Raw genomic sequence first — 23,938 nt, forward strand, 5'->3', positions numbered from 1 at the left:
TTTGGCCTGAAATCCCATGAGAGCAAGGTGCCCACAAATGGCTGTCATGCTCTCGTGGGGAAAAAATGGGATGTCCCAGTTTTTCTGGGGCAGTTGACATGTATGCAGGTGTCAAAGGCTAGGATCAAGAACACAAACACACTAAATGGCTGCAATCCTCGCCTCATTTACCTGGGAGCAAGCACTGTTGTATTCAAGAGGACTTGCCACTTCTGAGCAGACCCGGTTAGAAATCTTTTTATTCCCAACCATCTCTAAGAATGTTCAGGGGGAGGGGGGGGGACAGAACTACGAAGATGAACATCATTTTGCATGGGGAAAATGTCCCGGTGCGGATATTTTCGCCAGCACTAGCATTTCCTTTCTGCATAGCCAAACTGCTATAAAAGCAAATTGCAGCCTGTGTTGAGTATCTGCCAGTGTGTGCTCCGGGTTGCATTTTAATCCACAGAATATTTCTAAGTGCACCTTGTTCATTTTTGTGTGGTTACGAGCTTTCTAATGACAACTATTACAGGGCCAAACTGCACAGCAGGAAGCATGAAACTCAAGAAAATTATGGATCATTTGAAGTTACCGAGGCAGGCTTGAGGGAGGGAAGGAAAATTAATCCAATATTCCTTGCTATGTGAAAGAAAGAAAAAATGCTAGCAAACAAAATATTTTGGTAATGTGACGATTAATTTGCAAAGCTAAAAGATTAGTTCTCCAAAAGCCATCCCCCCCCCCCAGTGCAAAAGCAATGCTGAAGCAGAGTTCTTGAGCGCAAATACGTGCAGGATAAATGGAATCTTTCTTATATTTTGCCCACTCTGAAAATACACTTGCAAATTGTCAAAATAACACATTTGCTGTGAAATATTTTCCAGAAAATATTGCCGGAGGTCCTTTTCCTTGCTAGTTTGTGCATCAGATTGTAATAAAACAAGTACTCTGATGTCCCGTGTATATGCTAAGCAGCTGCAAAATATGTGGTACCTGTTAACTATTCACACGCAAAGCTCTCTACTTCTTCCTCCTGCTCCTTGTTGCTCTCTACGGATTGGTATGCTTAGCACTGTGAACTCACCACTGAAGTTGTTTGGATGGGATTTTTACATTCAAACTGAAGATACTTGTTGCTGCTGGTTTTTCTCCCCGTCTTCAGAAAGCACCAGCGATGGACACTTCTGCACACTGACATCAATCTCGCTTGGATCATTTGATCACTGTGGTTGGCTGCTTGGTCACTGGGTGCCTCCTTCTATTCCTTTCCTCAGTATAATTTGTAGGAGGAAAGAATAGATGAGGATGCAGGTTCTCCAAGAGCAGACAAATAGTACCTTATCATACCTCATTTCCCAAGTGTGATTTTGCTAAGGGAGATCAAATCTCTCCTTACCAACTCATTGATATCAGTGATCTCAAACCAAGCCTAAATTCAAATGTTTATTCAGACTACTGAAATGCACTCTGTGTTGGGCTTGGACTACTGCAATGCACTCTACATGGGACTACTTTTGAAGGTGACTTGGAAACTACAACTAATCCAGAATGCAGCAGCTAGATTGATGACTGGGAGTGCCACCAGGAGCATATAACACAGGTCCTGAAAGACCTACATTGGCTCCCATCTGCTTTGGTCAGATGTGGTTCTTGAGTCAATGCTATATAGTTTGTTTGGGCAATCTTTTGGCTGCCGTGAGACAGAACAGAGCACAATGTGGAGAGCTGCAAAAATTTTCTAAGATGTTTCTGTGCTTCAAACAACAACAAAGCTGCAGCCATCAAGGCTACCAAGAAAGGTTCAAAACTGAGCACAGATTTGATTCTGGGATTCTGATGAAGAAGTCTAATCCTGTAGCAGCCACCCATTGATGACGCTTTTAGTACATCTACAAGGATGATTAAAAATTCAGTATTCCAACTAGTACAGAACTGTGTATCTATTAAAAGAGTTTGTTGCCTTAGAAGTCTTTTAAAAGCTGTTGACATCACTATTTAGATTTACAATGAGCAGACTGTGAGCATATGTAGGGCTGGATTAATCAAAGGGAGAGCACAAGTGAATGCTTTTTGATGTTAATAAACAACTGAAGTTCTTATTTGTTATATGCTGGGCACACAATACTTTTCAAGTTTAAATATCTATTTCCAGAGGGAATTATCAGTGCAAGTGTTGGGTTTTTATAAAGTGGGAAATATTGGTAATTATCAACCAAAATCATTCCCGCAGAGAATTTTGAAAACTGAGGCTTTGCGTTTATCAAAGTTTCATTAGTAATATGCAGATTCAGATTCACCCTCCTCCTGCAAGTCATTATAAGACAGTAGCAAAGCAATGTGCTCCATTTAAAATTTCAGTGAGAAATATAGTGCAAATGTAAGGTCTTGCACCATCATGGAGAGTGAATATTAGTTGCCATAATGCTGCAAAATTAATGTATTGCTTGAAAAGCCCATCTCAAGTGAGGAGACTATTGTGGTGAAGAAGTCAGGCCTTTTGACAGATGAGGGAAACAGCATGACCAGTTCTGTGTGGTGTTTCTCATCCATCGTATCACATATAGATATGTGGCCATTTAGTGTGTGATTTGAGTGCACAATCTTCTAAAAGACTTCTATTGATCCAAAATGAAGCAGCCAGACCTCTGGCTGAGGTTCTATTTAGATTTCCTATAGCCCTCATTTTTAAAACAGCTGCACAGGCTGCCGCTTTGTTTCTGGGGCCAGTTCAAGTTGCTCACATTTAGCTCTTAAAGCCCTAAATGGCTTAGGTCTCAAAAATCTGAAAAACTGTTTCCTTCTCTACAGACCCACTTGAGTACTAAGATCAGCCAAGGGAGCCCTCTTGTTTGTACCTCCACCCTCAGAAGCTCAGTGGTGGTGGTGGTCTTGGAGAGGACATCCTCTGAAGGCCATAAGTTGTGGAACTGGCCCCCATCCCGAGAGGTATTTCTGGCATCTTCAGTGTGCAGTTTCTGGCAAATGCTGAAGATGCAAGTCCTTATCCTGACTTTTAACACTTGCATACCCTCCAACATCTCTCCGATGAAAATAGGGAGGTCCTATTCCATGCCCTCCAACATCTCTCCAGTGAAAATAGGGATGTCCTATTCCATGCCCTCCAACATTTCTCCGATAAAAATAGGGACGTCCTATTCCATGCCCTCCAACATTTCTCCGATGAAAATGTTGTCGTTTAGTCGTGTCTGCCTCTTCGTGACCCCATGGACCAGAGCACGCCAGGCACTCCTGTCTTCCACTGCCTCCTGCAGTTTGGTCAAACTCATGCTGGTAGCTTCGAGAACACTGTCCAACCATCTCTTCCTCTGTCGTCCCCTTCTCCTTGTACCCTCCATCTTTCCCAACATCAGGGTCTTTTCCGATGAAAATAGGGACATCCTAAGGCAAAGTGGGACATTCCGGGATCAAATCAGAAACCAGGACAGTTTTTATAAATGTGGAGGGTCTGAAGATGTATATTGTTTAGGTCCCATCTTATTTTGGTGATTGTGTTAAGGGTGAAGGGCAGATAATTAATAATAGCAATAATGCCTTCCTCAACCTGGTGCCTTCCAGATGTTTTGGATTGCAACTTCCATGATGGCCAATGGGCAGGGATAATGGGAATTGTAGTCCGCAACATCTGCAGGATAAGAGGTTTGGGGAGGCTATGTTTGCCCCAATCTAGAAATCATGGTGATTCTTCCAAATGCCACCCCCATAAATTATATGGGGCCCAGTTATTCAAAGGATAGCTGCTAGCAAAACTACACCAGGTATCTTGTCCCACTACTAATTCAAGGACATGAATCACCTTTTAAGCTGCTAGCTCAGCTGAACATCTCATTGGCGGAGATAAGCTTATTACTTTCCCCACACTGAACATTCCCCAACACCAGTGACTCAGAATCTTGCAACTGTGTGCATTGAACAAGTCCAGCCTTTCTTTCCTCCATTCTCTCTGAGAAATCTTGCTTTCTAACGCAGAAGAGTTTTCTTTTTCTTTCCTTTTGGCTCGAAATCCACTGTAATTAATTTTCCCTCTCCATCCCAACTCATTTATATCAATAATTTCTTCTGACAGGGTTTAAGAGTTCTCCCGCAATGTCTGACAAAGACAACACACAGTTTGGAAAGTTAATGGTGCTCACCAAGGCAGGAGGCAAATGAGCAATAACAGATTCATTTACAGGTCATTAAACAGGAAACAAGCAGGCAGAAGGTTTTCCTTGTAGAGAGGGCTATTGAAAAGTTATTAGCAATGCTGAGGTGGTTTATATGTCCCAATGAGATCCAGTGGCAATCCCTCAGAGGACAAAGCGGTTAAGCTCAGAGTGGTCCAGATATTTTCAACCCTAGACCAAGTATAATTAGAAACAAAATGGATACTTTGCTGATTTAGAGCCCATGCAGGCCTATCAATTTTTGCCCATATGGCTTTAAAAGCTTTATGGAGCAATGCAACCATAGCATCTGACAGCCTCTAATATTCTTGACTTGCTTTCAGCTCTTGAGAGAAACTTGAATCTACTCTAAAGGAAAATGAGGGCGAAGATGGCCTCTTTTCTGAGCTTTTTCCCTACCAACTGACTCACACTGTGCTGGAGTTGTTTCTGCTTTGGACTAAAGGCTTACTCACACTTAATTCTTTTGCCCAGCTCTTTCTAGGCACAACTTAAAAGCTCTGTATCCAAGAATTCTTCCACCACCACACCCACAAAACACTGCCACAAAACCAACACTCTCTCAGTTCTCAATTCAGGTTTGAAGCAGATTGCTGTTTTCCGATGGAGCTTTAATGGGGAAAACTCCAGAGCAAAAAAGGGGGTACTTGGACACGGAGCTTTAAAGCATGGAAGGCGCCTGGAAAAAAGTGAAGGAAAGGGCAGTGTGGATTAGGCCTAAGACCAGGGACATTAGGGTTTGAATCCCCATTCAGCCACAAAGCTCACTGGGTGACCTTGGGTCACTTACACACTTTCAGTCGAACCTACCTCACAGTGTTGTTGTGCAGATAAAATGGGGAGTAGGAGAGCTAGGTATGCCATTTTGAGCTCCTTGGAGGAAAGGTGGGGTATAGATGTAATGAAGTAAATAATAAATTTGAAGTTATCAAAAATGAAAGGAGGAATTATATGAAATAGGCAAGGACCATGAAAAGATTCTCCTAATTACAGACACACACAACCCAATTATCCAGGGACAGTCCCGGATTTACAGAAGCCATCCCAGTTTCTGATTTGATCCTGGAATATCCCTCTTTTTCTTAGGATGCCGCTGTTTCCATCAGAGAAATGTTTGAGGGTATGGAGTTATCTGGCCGGCAAGCCATCTAAAGGAAGCCCTGTATAGGGTTTTGGTTTTTTTTAAAAAAAAAAAAGTTTAATGTTTTATTATATTTTTATATATGTTGGAAGCTGTCCAGAGTGACTGGGGCAACCCAGTCAGATGGGTGGGGTATAAATTGTAAAATTATTATTATGGAATAAAGGTAAAGGTAAAGGGACCCCTGACCATTAGGTCCAGTCGTGGCCGACTCTGAAGTTGCGGCGCTCAGCTCACTTTATTGGCCAAGGGAGCCGGCGTACAGCTTCCGGGTCATGTGGCCAGCATGACTAAGCTGCTTCTGACGAACCAGAGCAGTGCATGGAAATGCCATTTACCTTCCCGCCGGAGCGGTACCTATTTATCTACTTCCACTTTGACGTGCTTTTGAACTGCTAGGTTGGCAGGAGCAGGGACCAAGCAACGGAAGCTCACCCCGTCACGGGGATTCGAACTGCCGACCTTCTGATCGGCAATCCCTAGGCTCTGTGGTTTAACCCACAGTGCCACCCGCATCCCTTGTTATGGAATAGGACATCCCTATTTTCATTGGAGAAATGTTGGAGGGTATGTAATGAAGAATACCCACTTTTTAACAAACATGAGTGGTTCCATTTTTCAATCAGTTAGTTTGACCTTGTTCAAAAGAGGAGTATTGAATTCCTGTCTGGGGCTGTCACTGTTCCCACCCCACAAACACCAGTCATAGAGAGAGCAATATTGCTTGAACATTTGACTTCTCCTTCTGAAAACCACTACAGGCAAAAGTCTACTGAGAGTCTCCTGATTCTGCTGCAGCTTCTGGTTTCCTATGCCTGTCCTCTCCAAGCAAAGGAGCAGTGACAGAAGCAAGGAAATGAAACAGCAGCCTCTCCACTCACCTTGCTCTCTCCCTCTGGGCGGTGGTGCAAATCAGGCCCAGGAGGAGCAGGCGAGCAAATGAGCAGCAGCAGTGGCAGCAGCAGTGAAGAGGAGCTGGGGCTTGTTGCTTAAGTGCCCTGCCCTCCCAGAGAGAAAGGAAAAACTTGACACCGATGCTGCCTCAAATGTTATGGAACTGGCAGCCTTAAATCTCCCTGCATATAAATATATTAACATATGAAAATCCACACAGTTAATGGTTTATTCCCTGGGGGGGAAAGAGGCCAGCCTGTTTGTCTCAAACAATTAATCCCTAAAAGGCTTAGCTTCCACCTTGCAAGCCAGGAGAATTATTATTTCGCCTTTTCAGCTGCACATTTTCGGGAGAACGGATTTACTTATTATTTTTGATGCCCAGGTGTCAGTTTGTGTTAATATGACTTTCTATAGCAAGCATATTCTCCTCTCCGCAGTGATGCCACCAGTATTTTAACGTGACATCTGAGTCCTTAGCTGCTGCTAAAGTTAGCTGAATTAAATCTCTTCAAATACAAATTGCAAGCTACTCTGCATTCACATCACTGACATTCAGGCAGGCTTTCATTCATGAGAGAATATTGACTTTAAAGGTTTGGGTTTCATTTAAAGAAACGATATCTCTCCTATAAACTAGGGCCCCTTTTCCTCAGCAAATATTAAATATTTTAGTATTTTGAAACTGAGATTATCATAATATCAAATGGATAAAGTCTTGTTTGCTTTTCCAACATTGGCTTTTGCCACAGGTTTGCGGAGAAATGTTTGATGTATGCACTATGTCCGGAAAGTGGTCATTGTCAATGAAGCATGGCTTTGACTAATTTGCAGCACAATCTCAGATATTTTGACTCATAAGTAAGAGTCATTTAGTTCAATAGTGACCTCTCCCAGGTACGGATGGGTGAGGGTTTTGTTTGGTCTGCTTTTTAAAGCAAACCAAATTAATCCACATTTTGCAGATTTATACATGGATCCAGACAAAGTTATCAATCAGCATTTAGCAATGTTGTTTCTTTTTTGTTTCAAAGATACCAAAAAAACCCCACAAAAAAACATATACAGTATATAATCTCTGTGAGTATGTATTGTAGGGGAAAGTGCATATAAAAATACAATCTGAATGCAAATACTGTGTACATTTTTTAAATCCACACAAATAGGAAAAGAACTGAAAAATGAATGTAAGACTAACATGCATTTGATTCTTCAGAAAGGAGTAAAGGCCATCATTTGCTACCCAGCTGCTACACAAAAATGAAAATTACAATGTATTCAGTCCCTAGATACAATATCAACCAGAGTATTAACCAATACTCCATGTGTGCTAGGTTATGTTTACAACTGATTTTTCCACAGTGAGACCCAGTGAAGTGAAATCATAAATCAGCCAGCTGAGCATAATTCTGCATTATCTCACAGTATGGGCAAAAACTGTATTGCCATATGAAGAAAGAACCTTGTGATATGAGGCACTGGGGAGGGGAAAACACAGAGCCAAAACTGGGTATTGTGAGGGTGGAGCAGACCCACATATGGGTCAGGTCACCACTGAATCCATATTCTGTATAGCGGACAGTAGTAGGGATTGAAAACCTTACTCTTACTACACTGTTCCTCTCAGAGCTACAAGTGAGAATGCCAAGATCTCAAGTAACACCAACACTGGTAGAAAAATAAGTGAGGGAAGTAGCTTCAGAAAGGAAACCAAAGAAGGAGGAGGAGCTTCAACTGTCCCTTCCTACCTGTGCATGTTGTGTTTAAATGCTCCACTCAATCCACTTCCTATGAATCCATCATGGCCTGAGCTGAGTTGTTTTATAGACTCACAGAATTGTAGAGTTGGAAAAGATCACAAGGGTCTTGAACCCATGAGACCATGAGAGTCTCATGGTCTCCCTACTGAGCTATCACAGCAGTTGATCAGGTCTTCTCCAATAGCACCATTCTATCACACTCTACTGGTGACAAAAGTGACTGATTCGGATCCAAAGGCACCTGTCAACTTTAGAATTCACTGGCGTTTGAAGCTAAATTTTGCAAGTCTCGTTTGCTTGTATTCATTTCAAGTGGTGCTGCTGATGGATTTCCTTACATGGCAAAAGCTAAACTACATTATTTCATTAATTACTTCCTACAATGAAACTCTGCTCACAAGGATAAATCATTCCCGCTACGACCTAAAACATGCAAGCAAAGAATTGGCCCTTGAACAAGCCATCAAATTCAATAGAAGTACAGAAGAATTTCCAGTGTATGTAATGTCAATTCAAGTGGTTTTTAAAATATATTTTAAATACATGTTTCTGAGTTGTATTATCCTTCTCTTTGCTGTCAGCAGAAGAGCAATCCCCGTATTGATCTAAAATTTCAATTGATTTTTGGAATAAACAGCCTTTTGTTATTATTGTTTAAAACTATCAACCAAAAGGCAGGGAGACAGAGGTTATGCATATCCTTAGGGCGATCTTCTGAAAAGTCAAAGCAAACTGCAGAGGAGATATCTAAAGATATTTTTTTATTTTTGCTGTGCTGTGGGCAAAATAGTACAAGCTGACTTTCAACAGATCAATGCAAGGCAAAATAAAATGAACAAGTTGTCTGACATGACAAAACCGAGCTTGAGCACCAGGCCTTCAGGACCAGAGAGCTGGCAAAGCTAATAACAGAATTTAATCTGCCATGGCCAATTTGTTGTGGCACTACAGAGATGGCCCTTTTTAAAAAAGAGAAAGCGAGGGAGACTGCTTAAACCATTTTTAGAAGAAATGCTCCATACCACTTTTGAGTCCCTAATACTGTTACTCCTGCAGCTGCTCCATTCTCTGTTTACCAAATGCACTCCTAGTCAAGGACTTACCTAAACTATATACGTGGTTTTTAAGTTACAGCCATAATAGGAAAGGAGATCTCAGAAATTAGTATTCTACAGCCTTTTGCATGTGTCTGTGGGAAGGGCGGGCATTGTTTTGCTGTTTCGTTTTACTTGTTTACTTTTTTTATCCTGTGAACTGCCCTGACATCTAAGGATGAAGGTCGGTATATAAACCTAATGAATAAATAAAAATAAATGCCAACCTAAAGTGTTTATTATTATTTCAGCAATTTATATACCATTTAATTACTATAATCTCTAAGCAATGTATCTCGGGTTAAGAACTTAATTCGTTCTGGAGGTCCGTTCTTAACGTGAAAGTGTTCTTAACCTGAGTGTTCTTAACTTTAGCTAATGGGGCCTCCTGCTGCCACTGTGCAATTTCTGTTCTCATCCTGAAGCAAAGTTCTTAACCCGAGGTACTATTTCTGGGTTAGCGGAGTCTGTAACCTGAAGCATCTGTAACCTGGGGTGTCTGTAACCCGAGGTACCACTGTATGTGGTTTGCAACTGGCAAAAGATATTGAAGGAAGTGGCAGTTAACGAAACACTGTCGGCAAGACTAATTTAAAATGTTCATTGGTGACAGACCTCTGGTGCCCAAACATTGGAATGTGGATGAAGATGAGACACTCATATACTTCCACTTCATTTTCTAAACAACAAGTGCTGTAATCACGGAATGGAAAGACAATTGGCAAACTTAATCTCAATCTCTCTCTCTCTCTCTCTCTCTCTCTCTCACACACACACACACACACACACACACAGATCCCTCATTACTCTCAGTTCTTCCAAATTGAATGTGAGAGGCAAGCTCTTTGAAACTAATTCAGATGCTTGCCTATTGCTAATCCATCTTCCCGTAACTGAAGTCAAAATTAGTTAATGGGCTGGCACGTTTCTAAGAGACAGCGGGCATGTTTTCTAGACACCTTTTTGTAGTGAATTTTGTCCACTGTCCCCCTAGAACATCAAAAACCATTTTGGGATTCAGGAACGGTGTCCTCAGATATAGTTAGGAGACTGTTTGCTAAGATCCTTGCAAGAATTTTGCTGGCTGCAGCTAATAAAGAAATGTATTGATAATTTCCGCAACCCATTCCATCCCCTTTTTAAAGAAAGATTGATAATTTTGGCATCCCTAAAGTCTGCTGGGATCTCTTCTCTCTCCCAGATTTTTTCAATGAGCTTGTGAAGTTGTGTAAATTCAATTCTGCCCAGTTTGAAGACTTCGGCAGGTATCCCATCACGTCCGCTGACTTTGCTGTTTTTCATTTGGTTAAGAGCTGTGCACAACTCTCCCAGATTTGGAGATACTGCAAGCTCATCTCTAATTTGTTTTTGCAAGATTTGTGAGAGGACCTCGGCAGCTACGGGGGAGTTTCTGTTAAGGAGATGCTGGTAATGTTCTTTCCAGTGCAATGCAATAAATTCTAATAAAATAGAATAATAATTCTAATTAACTCATTAATCTGGGAGGTGTAGATCAGGTCACTATATATTTGAAACTGCAATGACTTCATCCCTCCAGAATCCTGAACTTCCACACCACTTCCTAAGGAAGCCTGCTAACCTTCTGCAAAGTTTATGAGGCAGCCAATTCTCTGCCAAAGCAGCTGCCATGCACAAATTCTATCTCCACTGAGTCTCTTCCACCACAGTGATGCTGCACCCAGTGATTTGTGGGGAAGTCTTCCCAAATGGACTGTTAAAAGCATAAAGAAGCACGCAAAGGTAAGGTGCCAAGTCAGAGGGTCAGGATAGAGAAATACCAGGCTTTCATAGCATCGGCAAGCAGAGTCACACTTCTAAATGTCATGCTGTCTCTTCTGTCATCCCTTATACAGTATTTTCCTGTCACTTGAGAGCTGAAGAAGTCAATACTGTTTTTGAAGGCATGCATGCCAACTCAGAAGTGAGTTTTATTATATTCAGTGGAACTGACTTCCAGGTAAATATTCATAGGACACATCTGTATTTAATGGCTGGTGACTTTATAGTCATGTGCAAAGCAAATAAGCAGTAAGGACAATTCACTGAAAATGGGGTAGCGGGTTGATTTCTCACAAAAAACGGGGAGGGGGGTTAAGAAGAAGAGTGCCTGTACATTTTGCCTCTTATCTCAGAGCTGTGTATAGATCCCCTGATCCAGTTGGCGGGGCCTGATCTAGCACTTTGGAGTGGCTCCAATCTGTCCCAGGACCAATCCATACCCAGCGTGTAAACCAATCTGGAGACTTGCACAGTTATGTGGTCTGGAGAAGGAGACATCTGTCTCCTTTTCTTTCCCATCCACCCTTAATATATGTTTAATCAGGGTTTTGAACTTTAATTAAACACATGGTTGTGGGAGGAGAAGGAGACACATGTTTTAAACCCTGATTAAGCATGCAGTCAGGAGGAGGAGGAAAGAAGGAGCAAACATAGGCTGCTTGCCTCAAGTCTCTGACTTGACAGCCCCAGTTTGGCCACAATCCAAACTGGAACAGTCTGGAACTGCTTCAATCCCATCTAGGCAAATCCCAGTCATCCTGATTTGTCTCAGTTCAGTTCAGGATACAGGATCCAGCTGGATCCAGTGCACAGCCCTACTTCAAATGCTATAAACTCTTTTTTAAAAAAGCAAGTTGGGAATCTGAGGATTACATATCCTCCAACATTTCTCCAATGAAAATAGGGCCTTCCTATTCTGTAATAATACAGGGATGCGGGTGGCGCTGTGGGTTAAACCACTGTACCATTTGGGCTTGCCAATTGAAAGGTCAGCAGTTTGAATCCCCATGACGGGGTGAGCTCCTGTTGTTCGGCCCCAATTCCTGCCCACCTAGCAGTTCAAAAGCACGTCAAAGTGCAAGTAGATGAATAGATACCGCTCCAGCGGGAAGGTAAATGGCGTTTCTGTGCACTGCTCTGGTTTCGCCAGAAGCGGCTTAGTCATGCTGGCCACATGACCCAGAAGAACTGTCTGCGGAAGCAGACAAACGCCGGCTCCCTCGGCCTTTGAATCAATCTGGTACTGTACTTGGAAAATAGGGACACTTGGAGGGTCTGGGATTATGGTTCATTTATGGGGGATTGGCAACTGCCTCTACCTACCCCCCCCATGGATACCTATGGGCACACCTATATAAGGCCATACTGCCCTCCCATGATCTGTCCAGTTCAGCACCGAAGTCCACACACCCTTTCAGTCAGTGTGGGGTCTGTCAGTCACTCATTGGGGAGAAGAGTAGGAATGTTTTGAGTTCACATCAAAATTGGTCTTAGGGGTCATCTCTTTTCCAGTAGGACTTACTACTGAGTAAACATGGCTAGGATCGCTCTGTTAGCCTTGACCTCAGTCTCAAAATGGAGGCTGAAGGCTTGATTGATTAGTCTGTCCTCAGTGCTTCAGGTCTCACGTTACACCTCCGATTCTGAGACAAAGAATCAGTGGCAACCCCCATTTTCGGAAATATGAAGGCCATCAGTTCTGCAGATCTGTCTCCACAGTGGTATAATCATAAAAAAATATAACTCAGGCAGTGTCTGCAAGGGGATTTAAGGCCACTAAGAAAATTCATAGAAATGCAGGATTTTGCAAATCAAAGCTTTTTGCTTAAGCGGCACAGAGTGTGCCAGGAACAGAAGAAATGTGCCAAAACCTTAATAACAGGGCATGGTGACATTGGACCAGACGTTCTTCCAAAGAGACTGAACCTAGTAAACAAGTTAATCAATCATTTTAATGAGTGAAGATAGGAAAGGAAGTCAACCAAAACAGCTATTTCTTAAGACTAGCAAGAAATAAAATCCAATGAGTGTGTGGTTGCCAGATTCTAGCTTGCTAATAAATACTGTTGATTATTTCTGCATTGTTAAGCCTAAAATATTACAAACCCATGGTTAGTTTTGAAAAGTAGCAATGCTTGATGAGTCCAACATGCATCCACCCTCTGGTGTAAGAAAGCACACAGAATATCAATTTGTACAACCCCATTAATATTTATTGTATGCCACTTTGAACAGTGGACAGTGGAAAAGAATATGTTCTACAGTGTCTGGCACATTCTAATGACATCCTCAATGTCTATCATTCCTAAGGATGCTTAAATATCTGCCCTTAACAAAAGCTGAGGGGAAAACGTTCAGTCGGGCTATCATAAATGCCCTGCGTTGGGCTGGAATTACTAACTTTGAGATATAAGTGGTCCTGTTATCGGTTGTATTTAAACGATAGAACTTGGGGGAGTAGATTTTATTTACAGCTGACTCAGTGTTTTGTTTTTCAATATCCCTTAATCTAATTTGGATATTGTGATAAATATATTGCTCAGTAGAATTATACAATAATTCCAAGTGAATACCAATAGATCTAATTTTGCTGTATATGAGTTGGAGCCACCTGGATCTATAGGAGTCCTTAAGTAAATCAGAAAGCAGACTCAAAGGTTGGGAACAAAAATGGCAATGCAGCCAGTATATTATAGTGCTAGTCCACGCCCAGTATTCCATTATGTGTATACAGTGGTACCTCGGGTTACATACGCTTCAGGTTGCATACACTTCAGGTTACACACTCCGCTAACCCAGAAATAGTGCTTCAGGTTAAGAACTTTGCTTCAGGATAAGAACAGAAATTGGGCTCCGGTGGTGCGGCGGCAGCAGGAGGCCCCATTAGCTAAAGTGGTGCTTCAGGTTAAGAACCGTTTCAGGTTAAGAACGGACCTCTGGAACGAATTAAGTACTTAACCCGAGGTACCACTGTACCCAATTCTGCACACATCATCTCATACCTGATTGAATTTGAGAGCCTGAGGATACGTCTTAGGAAACTTGAGTATATCTTATCTAAACCACTATTATATCTTTGTATCCATATTGGGATCCCAAAAAGTAGTGGAGATGACAATCTAGCTTGAAAAATCTGAATGGCAGCTGGTATAAATTGGTTGCCTTTCTGAAAATAAAAGCAAGCTACTGCTGAGGAGGTACACTTTGCCTGATTTATAGCACTTGGGTGATGGTTTGACCAACCTGAGTTGCTCTGGAATAAAATTCAGAGATATCTATGCATCTTTACTTGCTGGATTTCTTGTCCTCTTAATTTCCATTTCTCTAGTTTCTGAGAATTAGAGAAGACCAGAATTTTTGTCTTCACATAATTAATAGAGAGTTGGTTAATTTCGCAGCAAGAAACCATGGAGAGTAAAAGACAGTTCAAACCTACCCTCATCAGTGATAATAAGGTCGCATCATCCGCATACAGTAAAGGTGGGACCAGGCTTTGGTTGATTTGGGGGCATGTGACTCTATTTTTTGGCTGTACTCTGGAAGATCTGATAAAAATAAATTAAAGAGAAAAAGGGGCAAGAATACATCCTTGTTTTACACCTTTCGTGTTAGAGATATCAGAGGAGAGCTGACCTTTGATATTGAGTTTGATTTGGCAGGATGTTAAAAGAATATAAATTCTGTATTAAGATCAGCAAACGTCAGTCAATTCCTAACTCTGCAACCTTCTTCCACAATATCACACGATCAGCTTCGTTTTCAAGCCTGAGAGGCATCACTCGTATTGTTTTCCCAAAACAAAGCATTTGGGAGGGGGGGGCGTTTCTTCCATTGTAATTTTCAGGGTACCACATTCATATTCCCACAAAGGCTGTGAAACTCTTGACCGGTAGACTCAAACATGGGAAGATAGTGTACATTAAGAATGCCATAATTATATATTAAAAGCATCCAGGGTAAGCTTGCAATTGATCTGACATTCATTTTAACTTGGGACATTTCTGGTCTTGTTTTGTAAGAAAGCTGTCAGAATCCTTCTCTTGCCCTCCTGATGGGCATTTCTGAACAACATGGCCCCTTTTATCAGTCACAACTGACTTGATGAAGGCAAGTGGATTACCTAATATTCATTAGCAATCTTTGAAACAATACAGATTTGCAAGGGATTGATTCTTGTGCATTTTCTGCATAAGTTTGGAGAGACATTGAAAGGTGCAGTCTGGGTTGTTGTTTTAAGATGACAAAGGAAAAGAATATGGGTTTTTTGGTGGGAGTTTTTGTTCTACAATTAGCAGAGCTATGTTGAAGGCGAACTGAAACCAAGTCATTTTCGGTTTAGCTGCTGGTACAAAATGGCACTAAATCAATAGCAGTTGTTTTCAACTACAGACTGATTCCACTATCTGAATACAATAACAATTGCAGCATGACTATATACAGGATATTTTCGTAATTTAATGAAGGCAAGTGGTTCCTTGCAAAAGGCAACCTGATCCATAATATCAGCTTCAGATGAAATGACTTGCATCCATGATGTAGGGACATGATCTAAGTCAAATAGCAGCAATATTGACTGCCACTGAGAGAGTTTAGCAGATTTTTTCCCCATGAATATGGAACCGCAAGAGAAAAATGGGGGGGGGGGGAGCACAGGTGCAGAAGGTGACCAAGTTTTGAATCATATCCACTGCTATCACGGCATGGGTTTTTACAAAAACAGAGTAGTCAAATTGTGCTGAAGTTTTCCATTAGTTTCAGCGATGTCATGATTTTGTTTTTAAGAGGAATATCTGTCTGCAGCTTTAAACAGAGTTGATGACTACACCAGCTGTGGTGGATTTGTAATATTCCTCAGCTCCAGAAGCCAAATATTATGATATTGCTTTCCTGAAAGACACTCTAGGGCAAGAGTACAGTTAATCAATTTTTAAAAAAATTAATGTGGGTTTTTTTGTGTCACAGTACCCATGATTACTGATTGCTTATTCATTTTGTGTGGTGGTAATAACAGCTAGATGCTAACATCTTAATTGTGCCAACTCCTGAGATATTTCAGTGGGGATATAAATTTTTTATATAAAATGTGTTGGTACAATGCCAGAAATTTACTAATTTCTATTACCTTTAAAGGCACTGCTGAATAATCATAGGACACAAATCACAGTAAATTTTAGTGGTTCTTATTTTTTTAATCTGTAAACTACCTTGAGGCCCATCAGAGAAAAAGGTGTGGAATAAATAAAGAAATAAATTATATTTGAAGCGCTTTGAAACCACTTTCAACAGTCATAGCTTCTCTCAAAGAATCCTAGGAGCTGTAGTCTCTTAATTCAAGATACACTACATCCACAGCATTCCCCTGATCCAGCAAGCTTGTAACTCTATCCCCAAAAAAAGGGGAAAAAAAGAAATGAGATTCATCTCACATAACTCCCCTCAGAATTCATTTTAAAGCTCTCCTGGACAGCTACTGAGAGGTGCAACCCATCTCTAGCCAGAAGTCCTTCATCAAGAAAGTGGAGACCATGATCCAAGAAACTACAGTGGTACCTCAAATTACATATGCTTCAGGTTACATAAGCTTCAGGTTACAGACTCCGCTAACCCAGAAATAGTGCTTCAGGTTAAGAACTTTTTTTCAGGATGAGAACAGAAATCAGGCTCTGGCGGTGCGGCAGCAGCAGGAGGCCCCATTAGCTAAAGTGGTGCTTCAGGTTAAGAACAGTTTCAGGTTAAGAACGGACCTCCGGAACGAATTAAGGACTTAACCTGAGGTACCACTGTAAACCTTTTCTGACAACGCCACCAATGCAGCCCGTGGTTTACTTCCAGTATTTTCCTCTCTTTTCCTGGGCCATAACCTTCAACAGGAAGGAGGGATGAAAAAAACCACCTGTGCCCCAAGGCCCTTCAACTTCCTGCCCTGACTCTCATAGTCCCTTGCTACATGCCAAAGGCTGTGTGTGGCAGTATTGCTTGTACCCACCTGAATCAGAAGGAAAGGGTTGTGGTCATTGGGCTTTATAAGACTTGGCAACTTCTTTGTCATATTGCAAATCTTTGCGCCTGGAAGACAGCACACCTCCTGGGACTTCCTGTTACCTCTGCACACTGCTACATCTGACCACCAGTGCCAGGTATAGGGGGCACTAGGAGCTTCAGCTCCCTCAATTTTTTGAAACAGGGGGCCAAGCCCCCCTGCCAATATTGAGGTGGGCAATATCTCCCACCACTGCTGAGAGCCCTCTGTGTGCCCTGGCCCCCATCCGGGAGCTAGGAGTGGGCTGGGATGGGAGGTGACAAAATAGTGGCCAGCACTCATCGCCGGGCCTGCAGCATGCCCAAGCCACGCATTTCTCCTGGGAGTGACGCAGTGGCTTGGGCACCCACAGGCTCCACTCTGCCCCAAATGGTCCACCCGCCAGCTCCCTTTCAGCTGTAGGGCAGCCTAGTGAGAGGAGGCAGGAAGACTCCTTGGAGGCCCCATGGAGCATCCTTTTTTTTAAAATATATTTATTTATTTTTCCAAAAACATAAGAAACATAACAACAAAAACATCATCAATTGATAAAGAAAGAAAAGGAAAAAAAAGAAAATTAAAAACAAGAACTTCAGTTTTTAAAACCACATTTACAAAACTTTCTTTCTTGACCTCCTCACACCTCCCTTTTTTGTGTTCCTCTTTGTCCAATCAGATACAGCAAATCCTTACCCTCCTTCGAAGCTTATTTCTAATTATTATAATCACCTCTATTATGTCTCCAATCTTTCCTCCTTATAATCAAACACCTTTTACATATTGTTTACTTTTGACATAATATAACCTTGTTTTCCCACCCTTTTTCTGTTACATTTTTTGCATATTTTTTAACACTGTATCACTGATGCCATATTATTTCATATCCAACATCATTTTAACATTCATACACTTTGCAGTGTTTCTGCAGGTAGTTCTTGAACTTCTTCCAGTCCTCTTCCACCGCTTCTTCTCCCAGGTCTCGGATTCTGCCAGTCATTTCTGCCAATTCCATGTAGTCTATTACTTGCGTCTGCCATTCTTCCAAAGTGGGCAAATCTTGTGTCTTCCAGTGCTTTGCGATGAGTATTCTTGCTGCTGTTGTCGCATACAAAAAAAGTTCTATCTTTCTTTAACACCAATTGGCCGACTATGCCCAGGAGAAAGGCCTCTGGTTTCTTAGGGAAGGTATATTTAAATACCTTTTTCAGTTCATTATATATCATCTCCCAGAAAGCCTTGATCCTCGGGCACGTCCACCAAAGGTGAAAGAATGTACCCTCAGTTTCTTTACATTTCCAACACTTGTTATCAGGCAGGTGATAAATTTTTGCAAGCTTGACTGGGGTCATGTACCACCTATAAATCATTTTCATAATATTTTCTCTTAAGGCATTACATGCCGTAAACTTCATGTCGGTGGTCCACAACTTTTCCCAGTCAGCAAACATAATGTTATGACCAACGTCCTGTGCCCATTTAATCATAGCTGATTTAACTGTTTCATCCTGAGTATTCCATTTCAGCAGCAAGTTATACATTCTTGAGAGAATCTTAGTTTTAGGTTCTAACAATTCTGTCTCCAGTTTCGATTTTTCCACCTGGAAGCCCAGTTTTCTGTCCGCATTGTAGGCCTCTTTTATTTGATAATAGTGAAGCCAATCTCGCACTTTATCTTTTAATTTTTCAAAACTCTGCAGTTTCAATTTGTCTCCTTTTTGTTCTAATATCTCCCAATATTTTGGCCATTTGGCCTCCATATTAAGTTTTTTCAGAGCCTTTGCCTCCATGGGTGACAACCACCTTGGGGTCTTATTTTCCAATAAGTCTTTGTACCTTATCCAGACATTAAATAATGCTTTCCTGACAATATGAAGTTTGAAATTTCTATGCACTTTAACCTTGTCGTACCACAAATATGCATGCCATCCAAAAACATTGTTAAAACCTTCCAAGTCCAAAATGTCAGTGTTCTCAAGAAGCAGCCAATCCTTCAACCAGCAGAAACCCGCTGATTCATAGTAAAGTTTAAAGTCTGGCAGGGCAAACCCCCCTCTTTCCTTCACGTCGGTTAATATTTTAAATTTTATTCTGGGCTTTTTGCCCTGCCAGACAAATTTAGAAATGTCTCTCTGCCACTTCTTGAAACAATCCATCTTGTCCACAATCTGCAAAGTTTGAAACAAAAATAACATTTTTGGCAAAACATTCATCTTTATAGCTGCAATTCGACCCAACAAGGAAAGCTTCAATTTTGACCAAATTTCTAAATCTTTTTTAACTTCTGACCAGCATTTTTCATAGTTGTCTTTATATAAATTCAATTTTTTTGCAGTCATATTAATCCCTAGATATTTCACTTTCTTAACCACAGTTAAACCTGTCTCATTCTGAAACTCTTCTTTTTCCATTGATGTTAAATTTTTCTCTAAAACCTTAGTTTTTAGCTTGTTTAATTTAAATCCTGCCACATGACCAAACTCTTGAATCAATTCTAAAACCCTTTTCGTACTAGATTCTGGCTCCTGTAATGTCAAAACCAAGTCATCTGCAAAGGCCTTCAATTTATATTGTTTGGCTCCGACCTGAATTCCTTTAATCAACCGATCCCTTCTAATCATGTTCAGCAACACCTCCAGGACCGAAATAAATAATAATGGAGAGATAGGGCAGCCCTGACGTGTACCTTTCTCTATCTTAAATTCTTCAGTCACCACATTGTTAACAATCAATTTTGCTTTTTGTTCTGAATAGATTGCATCTATGCCATTTTCAAACCGCTGTCCCACTCCCATTCCCTTAAGGTTTTTCTTCATAAAGTTCCAAGAAATATTATCAAAGGCCTTCTCCGCATCAATAAAAATTAATACTGCTTTTGTATTAATGTTCGTTTGCAACAACTCCAAAATGTCAATTAAATTCCTTGTGTTATCAGACAAATGTCTGCCTGGTAGAAAGCCTGCTTGATCCTTATGTATCACTTCATTTAAAACTTTTTAATCTATTAGCTAAAATATCTGCAAATATTTTGTAATCCACATTTAAAAGAGAGATGGGACGGTAGTTCTTAAGTTGTGTCATTTCAGATTCTGTTTTCGGTATAAGTGTGATGAAAGCTTCTTTCCACATCTCCGGCGCCTTCTTTCCCTCCATGATTTCGTTACACACCTCTTTTAATGGTTGAATTAAATAGTCTTTCAAAGTCCTATAGTACTTGGAGGTTAGCCCGTCTGGCCCTGGATATTTGCCCAGTTGCATATTCTGAATGGCACCTTCTATCTCCTGTTCTGTAATTTTATAATTCAAAATTCTCTTATTTTCTTGAGGTATTTTTTGTAATCCATTGGGTCTTAAAAATTGGTCTATATCAGTCTCTTTCTGTGGCCCCTGGGTGTAAAGTTGTTTGAAGTATTTCTGAAAACACTTTCTAATCTCCTCCGGATTCTGGATATTCTTCCCTTCGGAGGCCCCATGGAGCATCCTGCCCCAGCACACCCCGCCCTGTGGGCAGCTGGCCCTGTCCCCACAGGCAGCTGGCTCCGCGCCTGGGCACAGGGCACATGGACCACCCCAGGCGCCCAATCGGCTTGCTCTGCTGCTGGGAGGCGGAACACGGCACTAGGCTCTGCGCTCAGCCTCCTTCTCCCTGCATCATGTGACATCACGTGGGGGGCAAGTTGGCCTCTAACCCACTGAGTAGGAAGTCACCTACAACCACCACACATCTGGAGTATGGCAGGAATTGTTCTGCACACTATAGATTCCACAGCCATCTCCATGTGTTTTGGGGTCTGCAACTCCTATCCTTTCTCCTTTGGCCTGGAATCGGTGTCCAAGTTGGGGGCATGGAATCGATTTTGCAGCTCCAGTGACACAGCATGGCTCTTGACAGTCCTGCTTCTGTGGGTTATGTTCCTCCAGGGGTTCATCTCCTGCAATGGACCCTCCTGCTCCTCTCTAGGGGGCACCTTGCCTGTGTTGCTGTTTCAGGACAATCACTCTGCTCTATCGAGAAATAATAAATAAAAATAATATTTTTTTATTTATACCCCACCCTTCCTGGTTCAGAAAACCAGGCTCAGGGTGGCTAACAACAAATTTAAAACACTTAATTGATGCAACAAAAAACAGCATAAAATACAGTATAAAACGTGAATAACAATGAATTCAGAATTCAAAAATCAATTTATGGGGGAAATCCATCCAATAAACATCAGATGATCACCAGGGCTAGCTGGCTAAATTAGTCCTAATTGGGCCAGCAAGTAGACCAGGGGAGAATTAGCTGTGGGATTACCCAGAGCAGGTAATCGTCATAAAAAGGGGAGAGGGAGGGAAGGAAGGGGAATAAAAGATCATGCTAAGTTCAAACTGAAAGCCAGGTGGAATAGCTCTATCTTACAGGCCCTGCGGAAGGAACTTAAATCCTGCAGGGCCCTGGTCTCATGGGACAGAGCATTCCACCAGGTCAGAGCCATCAATGAGAAGGCCCTGGCCCTGGTGGAGGATAATCTGACTTCCTTAGGTCCGGGGACCTCTAAACTATGATTATTCATGGACCTCCTCATGGACCTGCAGGGCAGACCAGGAGAGGCAGTCCTGTAAATGCCTCATCTTGCCCAGTAGCTCAATGTGTGGATAGGTGGGCCTCAAGTTGCTGTACCTTCTCTTCCAGCAAGGCAACCAGCTTACACTTGCTGCAAGTTTAGTTTTGCACATTCTCAGGCAGGAAGACAAACATGGCACAAGTGTTGCAGGTCACTGCAACAGCTCCCTTGCCACCCATGTCTCTGTCAGAATTCAGGGCCGGTCAGAGGTATGTGCCTATCTCTCCAGGCACCGGCTGAATTCTTTTGACCTCCCTCCGGCGACTCCCGGCAGGCGAAATACACGAGGTCCGTTCCGGCGATTTTTCTCAGGCTGTGAGAAAAACACACCAAACTGCTTCTCCTCCTCCCTGCTCTCCAGCATATCCCCAGGGAGGGGAATCAGACACAGACAGAAATGTATCTACATGTTTTATTCCTGTCTTCAGCAGTCATATAGAGAAAACATGTCTGCTCTGTTCAACAAACAGAGAGGAACTCCAAACTCCACCCATGTACATCCTGTACAGGTCATATGACACACACACTGAGCTAACATCCGGTGCTCAGTACAGAATGGACTGCCCCTTTGTTTCCATGGCAACAGTCACATACATCCTGTCTGGCTTTCCAGCCACAAGCAGCAGACTTGGCTGCTATAGCCTTTGCTTGCTGCTGCATTGCTGCTTTAGAATAACATACTCCCCCTAAAGTATCAATGCGTGCAGCGAGCAAAGCGTCATCCAGAGAAGAAAACAAACAGTTGTTATACTTATAACACTCCCCTGTTGTTTCAGTTCCACCCTTGGAACTGCCCGCCACTGGTTTTACCAATGTACCTCTCTGGTTGTGTGACTTCCAAGGAATGAGTGCTTCTGCATTACCTTGGTTAGCAACTCTCTGTTGTGCCTTTGTCTCTGACTCAGACACAGCTTCAATTTGACCTTGGTCGTTTACAACAGCAACACATGCAATAGCTTGGTTGGCAAACTCTTTTGAATACCTCTTGGGTGGTACACCCTTCGTTGCTCTCTCAGACCTACGTAAGAGGTGCTGCTCTCCCTTGCTTTCTGGTTCAGCCTCTGAACTCTCTGAAGAACCAGTACTAAGCTTAATCAGTGGTTCATCCTCCTCTTCTGAGGGTCTAGTCATTGTGTGAGATTTCTTCTCAATGACTGTGACAACTGAGCTGTCTGAGCTATCGCTGTCATCATCAGTACTACTGAGCTCAATAAGATCAAACTCATCATCATCATCATCATCATCTGTGGGAAATGTGTGAACAATCACTCGCTCCTGTTCAGGAGCACTCTCTAGAAATTTTGTGAGAATCGCCTTACCAGATTCAGACAAAATTACTCTGTAGAGGCCCTTTTCATAACCCACAAAAATGCCTCTGGCATTCTTTACTCCACCTGGAGCTTCTGTTCTCACATGAGACCCGAAAACCTTGAAATGGGCAACAGAAGGTTTTCTGTGGAACAGTTTCTCAAAAGGAGAACATCCCAAGTCTTTTGAAAACTTTCTCAACCACGTATAACAAAATGACATTAGTGACTCAGCCCAGTACTCATGTGGCAGATGTGAACTAAGCAATTGCGCTTCCATTCCCTTTTGCAATTCTTTGTTCACCCTAACACAGACACATCTCTTCCAAGCTTCTTCGGAAGCTGCAATTTTGTGTCTTATCCCTTTCTTCTTCAGGAACCTCTGGAAATCCTGTAAGAGAAAAATTGGCTTCTCATCTGTGCAAAGACAATCTATGTCAGCATCATGCATATTTTTAACCTTGTCACAAAACTCTTTAAACCTTTCTAAGGCTTCTTTCGGTCTCTCCAAAAGATAAATCCAGACAAAACCTGTGAAAGAATCAACACATATTAGGTAATACTTTGCATTGCCTCTAGATGGTGCTAGAGGACCAATCACATCAGCATACACTCGCTGAAATGCCTTGTCGACCCTCGAGGTGACCTGCTTGGCGTTCTTCTTGGCTACACCTGCAAAAGAAATCATGTTAGAATCACAAGAATTACATTCCATGTAATCACTTTGATCAAAAGTCAACAAATACAGTCCATCTTTCTCTTTGGCAGAAAGATACAACTCTCCATCTTTGTAGATCTCGCAGTGTTGATCATCATAGGACAGTTTTAGTCCCTTCTTGGCAATCTGCGAAACGCTGAGCAGATTGTACTTCAACTCTGGAACCAAATAAACATCGTTTATAGTCAAGTTCAGACTTTTAAGATACACAGTCCCAATTCCGGTGGCTTCCAGCTCTTGACCGTTGGCTTGTTGTACAACGAAGCTTTGCTTCTTAAACGACGAAAACAAATCCCTACAATGGGTCATGTGAACCGTCGCTCCTGTGTCTAAAATGAAGGAATTCCCCACTTGTGGTGTGGCTTTTAGGGACATCAAAGCCTTTGCAGGCTTCGCCTGTGACTTGGCATGACTTCTGCCTGACGCCTCAGA

At 42.0% G+C, this 23,938-nt stretch overlaps 1 protein-coding gene across 2 annotated transcripts in view; it reads right to left on the minus strand.

The window, feature by feature from the left end:
* Positions 1–23,369, minus strand: part of LOC307218622 (uncharacterized protein) — a 487,058-nt gene extending 463,689 nt beyond the window's left edge. Inside the window, exon 1 of one of the 2 annotated variants that reach the window (XM_079981184.1) lies at positions 22,009–23,296. In XM_079981184.1, coding sequence (XP_079837310.1) covers positions 22,013–23,239 — 1,227 coding nt within the window. In that variant the 5' untranslated portion in view covers positions 23,240–23,296 and the 3' untranslated portion in view covers positions 22,009–22,012. Of the gene's footprint in view, positions 1–22,006 lie in introns of both variants that reach the window. The other variant, XM_079981185.1, reaches the window with a different exon arrangement.
* Between the last annotated feature and the right edge of the window lie 569 nt (positions 23,370–23,938).

This window comes from Podarcis cretensis, assembly GCF_951804945.1.
Source record: "Podarcis cretensis genome assembly, chromosome: 1".
Taxonomy (NCBI): domain Eukaryota; kingdom Metazoa; phylum Chordata; class Lepidosauria; order Squamata; family Lacertidae; genus Podarcis; species Podarcis cretensis.